The 12,751-nt window shown below is 45.4% G+C and overlaps 1 protein-coding gene across 1 annotated transcript; it reads left to right on the forward strand.

The window, feature by feature from the left end:
* Positions 1-2,474: 2,474 nt before the first annotated feature.
* On the forward strand, positions 2,475-3,385 carry LOC307079606 (transcription factor 15-like; the record flags this gene model as incomplete). The annotated part of the gene is made up of 2 exons (XM_079742043.1): positions 2,475-2,954; positions 3,320-3,385. 2 exons carry the CDS (start codon positions 2,475-2,477, stop codon positions 3,383-3,385), a joined length of 546 nt encoding a protein of 181 aa, XP_079598169.1.
* Positions 3,386-12,751: the final 9,366 nt, after the last annotated feature.

Genomic DNA, 12,751 nt, shown 5'->3' on the forward strand with positions numbered 1-12,751 from the left:
CAAATTGTCTATATTTTCTGCTGGGAATAGGAATTCAGGCCTGCTGCATAAATATCGGTATATCTCGTAGATAACCCTAAAACCAAAAGTCAATCAACATGACAACAATTTGAATACGTATTCTTAACTGTAATCCCTCATATTGGGTAGGTCTAAATAATGTGTTATGCATGGGTCTTAAATCATTGCAGGATTTCAAAAACACACTGTGAGGTTAATTTAAACATGCCAATAGTAGTAGATTAGTTAGCACATGCAAAAGGTCTATACTGTGTTTGAGTGAAAAGATGTTTGTTGTGACGTGGCAGTAAGCAATATAAAACACAACTTAGTTTTCCAGAACTATTTGGTGCAACTCTGGTGGTGTAGGAGCCCAGATTCCCAGCGTGGTAAGGCAACAAAACAGTGCTCATGATTCCTTAGCTTGTCAAACCCACAGGCCTGTGTCCCTTGTCTGCTGTGTCCCTCGTCACCTGTGTCCCTCGTCACCTGTGTCCCTCGTCACCTGTGTCCATCTCTGCTGTGCCCCTCGTCACCTGTGTCCCTCCTCACCTGTGTCCATCTCTGCTGTGTCCCTCGTCACCTGTGTCCCTCGTCACCTGTGTCCATCTCTGCTCTTCACGTTGTTTCTCATCCTGTAAACAAACACACACACACACACACACACACACACACACACACACACACACACACACACACACACACATACACACACAACACACACACACACACACACACACGCTTACATGCACATACACACACGGACAGGCCCACACGTACACACACACACAGATGCACACAAAAACACATGCATGCAGATGCATGCACAAACGCGCACACAAATACACATGCACGTACACCGATGCACGCACAATCACACACACAAACGCACTCCATCAGTTGTTTTCCCCTCCACAGGGTGTTTAATGGCATTCCTCCATTGTGGCGTGTGTTGGGCGGAGGGCCCGTGGGCACTGGCCGAGTGCAGAGGGGTTTACGGCTCCAGGCCGTGGGGTCTGCTGGTTGGAGGGGGGTGGGTGATGGAGGGTGGAGGAGGGTGGGTGGAGGGTGCATCCCAAGGGCAGCAGAGGCCCACAGTGTCGTGTTGCTGAGCGGCTGGGCGCGCTAAACACCCCACAGTGTCCTCCTCTTTATGAGGCCGTCCTGAGCCCGGGTCACTGTTGTTGGTACAGCTGAGTCAGCGGGAGGGGGGGGGGGGGGGGGCACTCCAGGCCTGTGACCCCCCCCTGTTGTGTTGTGTGTGTGCGAGTGTGTGTTGGGGTGTTTGTGAAAACTGGCACCTTTGGTGACTCTCTGCACTCACTTTCTCTCGCTCTCTCTCTCTCTCTCTCTCTCTCTCGCTCTCTCTTTACTGGACCTTCTATCCACAACCCCAGTCAATCTGGAAGCCATTTGCTACGTTTCCACAGCAAAAGTGAATTTCTCCTCACCTCCTCTGGCATGGGCTCAGCCTCTATGAGAGACACGGTGAGGAGCATCAGGTAGAGGTGAGCCCTGGTCTGAACAGGAGCCTGGATAGAGAGAAAGGTTCCAACGTGATGCCTTCTGTTGTCAGTGTCACCATAGACCTATTATTTCAAAGTGACCCAATTAAATTTGCTAATGTATTGTGACATTCCTTTTCAGTTTGTTAAGTGATGAAAAAATATTTTGTTCCTTTGTGGTGTGGTCGTCTCGGGCTAGGCATGACTCGGAGAGTGGCAAATGTTCAACACATGGCTTATTTGAAAAGAGACGCAAGGTAAACACCTTGCGTTCTGGAGGTGGTTCATGAAGCAACTCCCGAATACCGGTAACACAACAGTTTATATCGGAAGTGGGCGGAATGGTAAATAAACCTTGCCTACATGGTCTACTTTACCCAGGTAAATCTTTGATCTGTCTTGGGTTTGCTAGAAATGGCTAAGTGGCCATTTTTGTAGTCTTTAACTTACCTACAAAATCATAAAACCTTATTTGTTGTCCATTACTGGAGAGGATACCATTCATAACTGCATAGCTTGATACATGTCATCAGAAATAGCTTAGACTCAAATAATTTACATCATAAGTCCCCCGGCAACACAAAGACACAACACAAAGAACTGCAGACACACAAGACGTGAATAAATAAATACAAATACATAAGGACCCACTCAGATTTGCTTCGATCTGACCGTTTTAGCTATTTATTGCGGCAGGTTGGCTATTATCGCAGAAGGTGAAGGTCAATCATTCACAGACAACTTTTGGGGGCCGGGATATTCCCAGCATGTCCTCCATGACCCTCCCCTCCCAGCTGAGGGGCTACTGGTAATGCTATAAGAGGCTCCCAGAGATGCAGAGCCGCATACTGGACAGTCCCATGTGTCAACAGAACGACAGGAGGGGGAGTTTTCTATACTTTTTTTCTACTCGGCCTGCATGCGGTTTTGCAACAACAGGATTACAAACGAAACACAACCCAACCAAAAATGGCTTTTACCATGTTGAGGCCGGTGTCGACGCACGCCTTCTCTTACCACGCTGATGTAAACGTGTTGTCGGACGATGAGGACGAGGACCGCAGCGAGAGCGACGGCAGCAGCTCGGACCGGAGCTACGGCTGCTGCTCGGAGGAGACGGAGGCGCACCGCCGCGTGGCGCGCGCGCTGGGCGGCGGCGTGGTGGTGAAGCAGCGCAACGCGGCCAATGCGCGGGAGCGCGACCGTACCCAGAATGTCAACGGAGCGTTTACCGCGTTGCGGACTCTCATCCCCACCGAGCCGGTGGACAGAAAGCTCTCAAAGATCGAGACTCTGCGCTTGGCGTCTAGTTACATCTCGCACCTGGCCAACGTGCTGCTGCTGGGGGACGGTGAGCCGTGTCTGAGCGCGGTGCTCCAGGGAGGTGACGGAGGGCGCAAACACCCCAGAGCCATCTGCACCTTCTGTCTGAGCAACCAGCGGAAAATGGTGAGCTATAAATGAAGAATAGAACATTTTTTTTGTGGATACATTTTAGACCTTCATTCTATTTAGTCTCGACAGATAAATAAATAAATTGGACCATGATTCCTTCCATGCGTTCTTGTATGAGGCCAAATTTTACTGTTTGATTGTGTAACTGTAGTCTTATGTAAGTGTTACCTATAGAGAAACTAATTATTTAATACGCCTACTTGAACTATGGATTTAGGCTATATCTATGTCTAGTCTATGCCTCTTTGTGAATTGAAGAATTTCCGAATGTAAACCTGTTTAATTCATTTTATAATAACATAGCGGTGTTCCTATAACGACACAAGAGGACTGATAAGCCTGTTCTGCTTTGTCCTCAGGTCAAAGACAGACGAGACTGTGTGAAGATGCACAGAGGCAACACACTACGACTGAGTCGGCGGTGAAGCCTGTTTTGGAAAACCCTTCTTCAGACCCGTCACCGTCACGCTGTCCTCTCGGACCACAGACCATCCATCCTGATGGAAGGCGCTTCGATCGTTGGCCTGAAATTAACACAACCAGAAAACCAGGATGATTTTGGCAATCAAAGAATATCTTTGCCGAGCCAAACAGACAGTGGGGGAAACCACAGATTTTAAGGGACATGAAAACCAAAACAAAGACTATTCCCACATAGATTCTGTTGTGTTTTCTTCAACAGTGATCGGTGTGATCTATTTCAAAAACAGACCTGCTGGTTGTTGCTTTATTTTTTCATTTATTTTATTTTCCTTTCAAATAAATATATTTTGGAATATAAAATATTTTGTCAAGTAATTTGCTCGGTTCCGCTTACTTTGTGGTCAGGCATGGTAAACTGAACTGGGCCTGGTACGACAACTGTTGTGTATTGAGATGGCCGACCATGGGTTGTTTGTGCACTACAGAGCTACATTATTAAATTGTAATCATTTTAAAGGATAAAGGTCAGGCTTTTCTTTACTCATGAAAACAGATCCTACATTGCAATTATAAATGACATAGCACAAGATTCCAAAAGATATACACTACCGTTCAAATGTTTGGGGTGACTTAGAAATGTCACAAGAAAAGCACAGATTTTTTTTAATGAAGATACCATTAAATTAATCAGAAATATAGCCTAGAGATTATTTGGTAAATGATTATTCTAGCTGGAAACGGCAGATTTTTAAGTGAATATCTACATAGGTTTACAGAGGCCCATTTCAGCAACCACCACTCTTGTGTTCTAATGGTACATTGTTTAGCTTATCCTGTTAAAAGGCTAATTGATCATCAGAAAACCCTTTTGCCATTATGTAATCACAACTGAAAACGGGTGAGTTTTCATGGAAAACATGAAATTGTCTGGGTGTTCCCAAACTTTTGAACGGTAGTGTATATGTAGGTCTATACAAGGCCATAGAGCCTACCCTAAAATAATAAGTCCTCCTAACTATGAATAGCGTCCATGGCCATTGTGTTGTATCTCTTGGTGGTGGTTTGGGTGGTGGGGAGGTTGTTCATTCTGTTGTATCTCTATTTGGTGGTTTGGGTGGTGGGGAGGTTGCTCATTGTGTTGTATCTCTAGATGGTGGTTTGGTGAGGTTCATAGGAAATTCCAATACAGATGTTCCTTTTCCTTTCGGCAATACCAAGGAATCTCCCACCAGGAACTAATGAATCTTTCTCACAGTGGGGTTTCTCCCTGAAATGTATGTACAGCTTCCCAACTACAGGAATCCTCTTCCAGGCAGTGAGACACAGAGGGGCCCAGTGAGTTAAGGATGAATCACTCAGACTCTGAATCGAACCAGCCAGTGGGTTTAAAAATGTATAAAAGGAACAACAGGAAAGAAATTAAGCGAGCAGGGGCTGTTGTGATGATAGGTTTTTGCCCATGGGGGTGATCATGGTCAGAAAAAATGTATCACACTGCTGGACTTCTGCCCAGCGAGATCAACCTTACAACAGAAAAGGTCTGGTATACCCACAAGATGTACAGTGAATGGAGAGAGTTTGTGAATGAACCGTTTTTCTCTTTAGGTGTAGTAAGTGTTCTGGCTCTTTGACGTGACTCTGTCTCAACTCCTAAATCTCTCGGGTCATGATCCTACATGTGTTACTAATCAGTCACAGCTAATATCACCTCACACCCTGTTTCCAGACAAACACAGCTGCTGATATGCCATAGATCACTCCAGCATATAAGGAGGAAGGGTATGAGCATGTATATAAAATAATATTATCAAACGTATAATAATGTATTTAATGATAATTATTATTATAATAATTACTATTATTTGTTTTAGAAGTAGTAGTTGTCATATAGTAGTAGTAGCAGTAGAAGCAATATTTTATATTGATTAAACTGTATTAATATAGTATCATATATATAATATTTATTCAATGCATGTGCAGTGTACATTTATGCATGTATGTTGAAGTATGTTGATGTGAGCGGAAGGCGGATAACCTTTGAAAGCATTTAATTAAGGATTTATCACTTCCCTCGTTCAGGAATGTCCATATAGGTCCAACACAATCTGCCATGTTAGACACGTCACATGCTGAACTGTAACCGCAAACAACAGCAGCGTTTAAGTAAGTGTCAACATATTTCCTTTAAATCTCATTCCGAATTTTCTAAATCACCCATGAGGTAATGGTTAGAGATACCTCATCTGGGCGTATTTTCACAAGCAGCAGCATTCATGCATCACGGATCCTTACGGTCTTATTTATTAATTTCCCCACTTGTCGGTTCTACACTCCACTCTCTGATATAAGCCGCCACATGCTAGCCTGTCCAGTGTGGCTGGGGGGGGGAAGGGCCCCAATGGACCCACAGAGGATGGCTCCCAGAGGCCCGTGAGGCAGGAAGATGTCATAGCAGGACAGGAAGGAAGAGAGGCTTGAATTGCCGACCCCATCAGGGCTGTCCCTCAGGGGCCCCAAGTAAGTACCACCGTGGAAATCAACCAGGGACGTGTTGTTTCTTTATCTGGCTTCAAGAACGACCAAAGCCCTTCAAACCTGGCCTGAAAAAAGAATGACGGAACAAGGGTTTATAAGAAACTGTAGTTTTCTTTGTATGTGTCCAGGTGGGCCGAAGCAATGCTTGGAACGCTCTTCTCTGACTGCAGGGATTTCTAATTAAAGTTAGCCACATCTCAGCACAGGATATGACCTCAGAATCCAGCTCTGGCATAAAGTGTTGTGTCAACGCCGTCAGCAGTGATCTGCCTGATCCCATCTGGTAGACATTAGGGAGAGGACACCATGGGGCAAATAGGAAGGAGAACCACTGTACAGCGATACCCCTGCACTCAATCACCACCACGCTCATACCCTTATGGAGCAGTTTCTCAAGTGCATGACAAGTTCGTGCCCCCCCCCCCCCCCCCCCAGACTATCCGCCCCTTGTTCACCCCTATAGCTTCCTGGCCAACCTGCCTGTCAGGTCGGATAATGGCAGCCAGACACGCAGCGCTGCTTCTTTCTTTGGACAGGTCTGGTGCTGCCAAGTCTCTCTTCCATCAGGGACGCCCACAGGAGGCCAAATAGGCCTGACCAGGGCTAGACAGTGTGTGTGCGTGTGTGTGCTTGGTGTGTGAGTTCCTGCGTGTGCGTGTGTATGTGTGTCTGTACTGTACTGTGCTGATCATGCTGTTGACACACTCTTCCCGAGGCACTGGACACCCCTGGGACTATTGTTTGCCTCACAGCGTGCAAAGAGAGGAAACAGTGGAATGCCCTGAGACGTTAGCACAGACAATATCTGTCTACCGGGGCGGTCCCCCAAATGCTCTCCCTCCCTCAACCTGGCTCGGGCTCCCACACTATATACTTAGAATGGGTGTGGACCCTCAAAGCCAAGGTCAAAAGGACGACCTCTCATGGACAAAATCGGCCAAAGGCTGAGGTCTGTATCTGATAAAGTTGTGCAATGGCTTGGATTTGTCTCAGTATTACAACATTTTAATATCTGTTATCGCTGAAGGCTGAATGAAACACTAACCTATACGTTAATATGATAATTCCCACAATCAATACATTGATTTGAGAAGTAAATGTTAATGCTGTATCACATTGCTCAACACAATGAAATGTAGTGGTGCATATCTGTCTCCTATATAATACAAGACACAAACAACAGTGCTATGTACTACTTGACCAGTTAAGACATCATAATTGTATGTCGACGGTATTGTATGTCGTCCATCACATTGCCATCAGAATATCTACTAGAATGATCACAATGTGATATTGTGACCGGTTTGTCCAAAACGTCACATATTAATAACAATAAGAAATTGGATTTTTCATCCCTAAAATAAGGCCTTTTCCTTTGACACTTTGTTTATTCATTGATATAGCCCCTTGACTGATTATTTGAGCAGAACTCTTAACCGTCTCAAATAAAAGACAAGTAATCATGCCAGCAAATCCCTAACCGTAAAATGTTATGCATTAACACCCATCCCACCTAATAGCTAAGACTTGTTTGGAATCTGAGGTTAGGGTCACATGGGTTATAGCCTGGGGAACTTATGCCTTTTTTTCCCTTAATCAGTATTAATAACATTGTGTGTACAGGACAAATAATGTTAAATAACATTGAATGAATCTTTGTATAAAGTAGACATGACCTAAAGTGCACCTTCCATTGGTTAAGGAAGGAAGACTTAAAAAACATTGAACGTGTTTTGACAATTGAAGCAATCATTTAGAGGATATCCTCAATCAAGTTCCCCAAACAGCGAGGGGGAGTCCTTACAGAAGCTGTCTGCCCTGGTAGCCACTTTGTACTGCCTACTTTATGTTTGTCAAAGTTAACTGTCCACTCCCAAAGAAACTCCATGACGTAATCTGAACAATGTCTGAAAGTGAACAATTATTGTTCCATCTTCATGCCACTGGCTATTTTAGGAAGGCAACGCCTTTTGATTTATTTAAACTTTTTCCGCTTGCGCAACCTCTAGGTGTAATTAAACCTATAACTATAAAGTGGAAACCCTAGTCGATAATGAAACAAATTTCTGAGCACATAATATTTATTATATTATGCGTATTATTATACATTTTGCCTATAATGTTACAACGTATAACATTTTGGTTCACTTATTACGTTACGAAGCATGCATAATAATTTTCCTATTTTTAATTTTCTACTTATAAGCCGTTTTCCCACACGTTCACCAAATTTTTGCCCCATTTGTATATCAGGAAATTCGACCCTGAGGGTGATTCACACTTGATGGTGATTCATGCTTTATATGCGAACATCGATGTTGTTTAGACATCAGTAGAATCAACGGAGGGCTTGCAAGGGGCTGGATATGACGTATGGTCTAAGTTTGCAAGAGACGGGATAAGTGCGGCCGCTGTCGCTGTAGTTTGTTTTGGTTTGACCACAGACAAAATGGAGGCAGAACGGGCAGAACTCATCACAATCATCTTAAATGTTATTAAAATTATGCATCATTTATTCCGTTGCATCCACAAAATCTGAAGCATCGATCAATGAAAGATTGGGGGATGAGGTAGAGCCAAAAAGAAGAAACAACGAAAACATTTGTTACATTTATATTTGTCTTTAAGAAGGTTGTCTCATATCTGGCTGTAGGTGAGTCTTGAAACTAAGAACTCTAGTGTTTAGTATTACAATTGGTTGTACTAACTTTAACCCTATTGCCGCAAACAAAGACCCGGGAAACAAAGACTAAGGGAGTCTCTCTGTGGGAGTCCCTCAAGGAAGACCAGGGAAGCCACCCTATTGTAGCTATGTGTCGTACTTTACTCATCATCAGGACTTCCACTCATAGACGACGCCACCATATATCCTCTGCTCAGCACAGAAACCCATCCATTCTATGCCATCCACCGACCCTTGCATACACTGACCCTGAAGTGATGGGAGGACTCTGGAACTGCCAATCAGTGGTCAAGAAGGCAGACTCCATTTCGGCCTATGCGTCCCTCATGACCCTCCACTTCCTGGCCGTGACAGAGACTTGGATCACTCCAGATAACTCTGCTACTGCTGCTGCTCTCTCCACCGTCTACTCATTCTCACACACCCCAAGACCATCAAGGCAAGGAGGAGGGACCGGATTCCTCATCTCGCCGATGTGGTCTTCTTGGCCAGATCTGATTTTGAACTCCACGCTGTCACTGTCACCATTCCTATCAAGCTCTCCATTGTGGTGATCCTCCAGGTCCCCTTCGTGACTTCTACGACGAGATGGATGCCCTTCTGAGCTGCTTTCCTGAAAATGGCACACCACTCGTTATCCTTGGCGACTTCAACATCCTGCCAGAGAAGTTGCACTCACCTGAATTAACCAACTTTTCACCACCTTTGACTTAACACTCTCCCCTTCTCCCCCCACACACAGGGCCGGGAACCAACTTGACCTGATATTCACAGGGTCCTGCGGCACCTCTGCTCTCTCTGTTACCCCGCTCCCCATGTCTGACCATCACTTTGTTGCTTTTTCTCTCCCCTTGAAGTCCTTTCCCCCCCTCCTCTCTAGTCCCCACATTGTCACCACCCACCGTAACCTCAAATCTCGCTCTCTCTCTATGTTTGCCTCAACTGTTCTGTCTTCACTACCTTCTATCGAACGATTCTCTACTACTATCCACCGAGGAATCCTCCGACACTCTGCTATCCTCCGTCTCCTCCTCTTTGGACTCCCTCTGTCCCTTCCGCTCCAGACCTGCGCGATCCTCACCCCCCCCCCCCCCCCCCCCCCCCCCCTCCTTGGCTGTCCGAATCTCTGCAGACTTATAGAGCAGAGTTGCAGGCAGCTGAGAGGATTTCACCTCCACTGTGTCAACAGCAAAATCAACTCCTCCGCCTCAAACCCCAGGAAAGTGTTTTCCTTGTTCTCTTCCCTCCTCAACCCTCCCTCCCCTCCACCTTCTTCCGGCCTCACTGCTGATGACTTCGTTACCTACTTTACCCAGAAGGTAAAGGACATTAGCTCCTCTTTTATCCCTGCCTCCACCCTCCCTCCTCCCATCCCCACCTCTGTCTTTACCCAATTTATCCCTCTCACCTCCGACGAGGTCAACAGAATAAAAACATCTAACCATGCCACCACCTGCCCCCTTGACACTATCCCTTCCTCTCTCCTCCAAGCTGTCTCAAGAGACATCCTGCCATTTCTCACCGCACTTTTCAACTCCTCCCTCACTTCAGGCATTGTTCCAGTGTCTTTCAAGACAGAATAAAGCCTCTCCTCAATAAAGCCTCTCCTCAAAAAACCGACCCTTGATACCACCGACATCCAGAATTAAAGACCGGTATCTCTTCTTTCATTCCTCTCTTAAACACTGGAACGTGCCATCGCTAACCAACTGTCCTCCTTTCTCTCATCTAACAACCTCCTTAACCCTCACCAGTCAGGCTTCAAGAAGGCACACTCCACTGAGACGGCTCTCCTCGCGGTGACTGAGTCCCTCCGTGCTGCCAGAGCCTCGTCCCTCTCATCAGTTCTCATTCTCCTCGACCTGTCCGCAGCATTTGACACGGTGAACCACCAGATCCTCCTTGCCACTCTCGCTGAACTTGGCATTGCTGAATCTGCCCTTTCCTGGTTCACATCCTACCTGACGAATTGCACTTATCAGGTAACATGGAATGGCTCCTTGTCCAAACCTTGCACGCTTGAAACTGGTGTCCCTCCAGGCTCGGCACTGGGGCCTCTTCTGTTCTCCCTCTATACCAGATCCCTGGGCTCTGTAATTACATCACACAGCTATTTCTATCACTGCTATGCTGACGACACTCAGCTATTTCTCTCTTTCCCCTCATCTGACAAAGCCCTGATAGCAACACGGATATTTGAATGTCTGGAAGACGTCAGCACTTGGACAACTGCCCATCACCTGAGGCTTAACCTCAACAAGACTGAGCTCCTCCTAATGCTAGGGAAAGACTGCCCAAGCATGGACTTACTGGTCACTGTTGAGAACATTACTGTATCTCCTTCTCCAACTGTCAGAAACCTCGGTGTGGTACTGGACAATCAGTTATGCTACACCGCAAACATCACTGCGGTGGCCCGATCCTGCAGATTTGCACTTTATAACATCCGCAGGATCCGGCCATTCCTCACAAGGGAAGCAGCTCAGCTTCTAGTCCAATCACTGGTCATCTCCTGCCTCGACTACTGCAACTCGCTCCTGGCTGGACTACCTGCCTATGCGATTAAACCTTTGCACCGCATCCAGAATGTGGCAGCGCGCCTCGTGCACAACCTACCGAAGTTCTCCCATGTGACCCCCCCTCTTCCGAGACCTCCACTGGCTCCCTGTAGTAGCTTGCATCAGATTCAAGATGATGTTACTGGCATAAAAGGCAGTCAATGGAACTGCCCCTGCCTACCTCCAAGCATTGGTAAAGTCACACACCCCAGCTCGATCCCTCCACTCAACTACCTCAGCCGGACGTCTGGTACCACCATCGCTAAGAGCAAGCAAAGGTCGATCAACACAGTCACAACTTTTCTCTGTTTTGGGACCTTAGTGATGGAACAAGCTCCCTGCCAATGTCAGGATCGCAGAGTCGCTCACAAGCTTCCGCAAAAGACTCAAAACTCACCTGTTCAGAGTTCACCTCGACTCTGCATAGCTACCCAGCACCTTCCGGCCACCATTGTATGTTGTACGTCCTGGCACTTAATGTATGCACTTATTGTATGCACTTAATCTAACATCTGCAGTAGCTGCTATTATTGCTATACACAGGGAATGGGTTAGCCTAGCGATTGTTAGTACTTGCACTTGGCTCTGTGAACATCTTTACTGTATAGACAGCGATATATTGTTTCACTTCTTATGACAAATGCACTTATTGTAAGTCTCTTTGGATAAAAGCGTCTGCTTAATCCCCTGAATGTAAATGTAAATGAAGAAGAAAGGCGTTGCGAATGATTGTGTTACCGGAGAAAGAGAGCGTATTTTTTTGCTTCATTTCACATATAACAGGGTTAGGGTTAGACTGAGACAAATGTAGTTGATTTCTGTGTTAACTGAGGGGCCCTATATTTTTCAGCTAACTGTTGTCAATAATAATAAAAATAACATTTTCTATGTACGCGTGCTGCTGTGAACTCATGTACTGTTATTTATTGTATGATGTGTACTTTTAGGGATTATGAAAGGACCTATCTTTTAGCGTTCAACACAAATGATGATCATTTAGGGGGCCACTCAATGACATCCAGAAGCATCAACAACACACCCACTTAACTGGTGTGAGAAATACAGACTTTTTATTCCTCATTCACATACAAGGTCATTTACATATCCTATGGAGAAAATACTACCTCAGCAGTTAAAAAGACATTTAATTTCCTTCCCCTTCCATTTTTATTCTTTGAACACAATAAAGGTGTTGAATCTGCCCGTCCTAAGCATACCTTTGCCACCTGCCACTTGACCATGCCAACCTAACCTGTTGGGGGAGGGGTGGAGCCTATAAATTGTTTATGCACACTTTGGCTCTTGCTTGGCACTTGCCACCAGCACGCTCATGCCTCCTGTGTGCGTCTTCAATTAACGTGAGTTAATCTATTAATTTCATTGTCTTCGGTTCATGACCAGATTCCTTTGTTTGCTAGACATGTGCATTTGCCTTTGTTCATTTGTTTAATTTATGTGTTTGATCATTGTCTATTTCTATTGTTATCTATTTGTTATCCCATTTATGCATCACACAAAGATGACTGAAATTGATGCAAGATCAAGCATCAAATAAACCAGAAGAACATGAAAAAAAAAATTGTGTTGCATCA

This window comes from Pollachius pollachius (genome assembly GCF_949987615.1).
Source record: "Pollachius pollachius genome assembly, chromosome: 8".
In the NCBI taxonomy this organism is placed as follows: domain Eukaryota; kingdom Metazoa; phylum Chordata; class Actinopteri; order Gadiformes; family Gadidae; genus Pollachius; species Pollachius pollachius.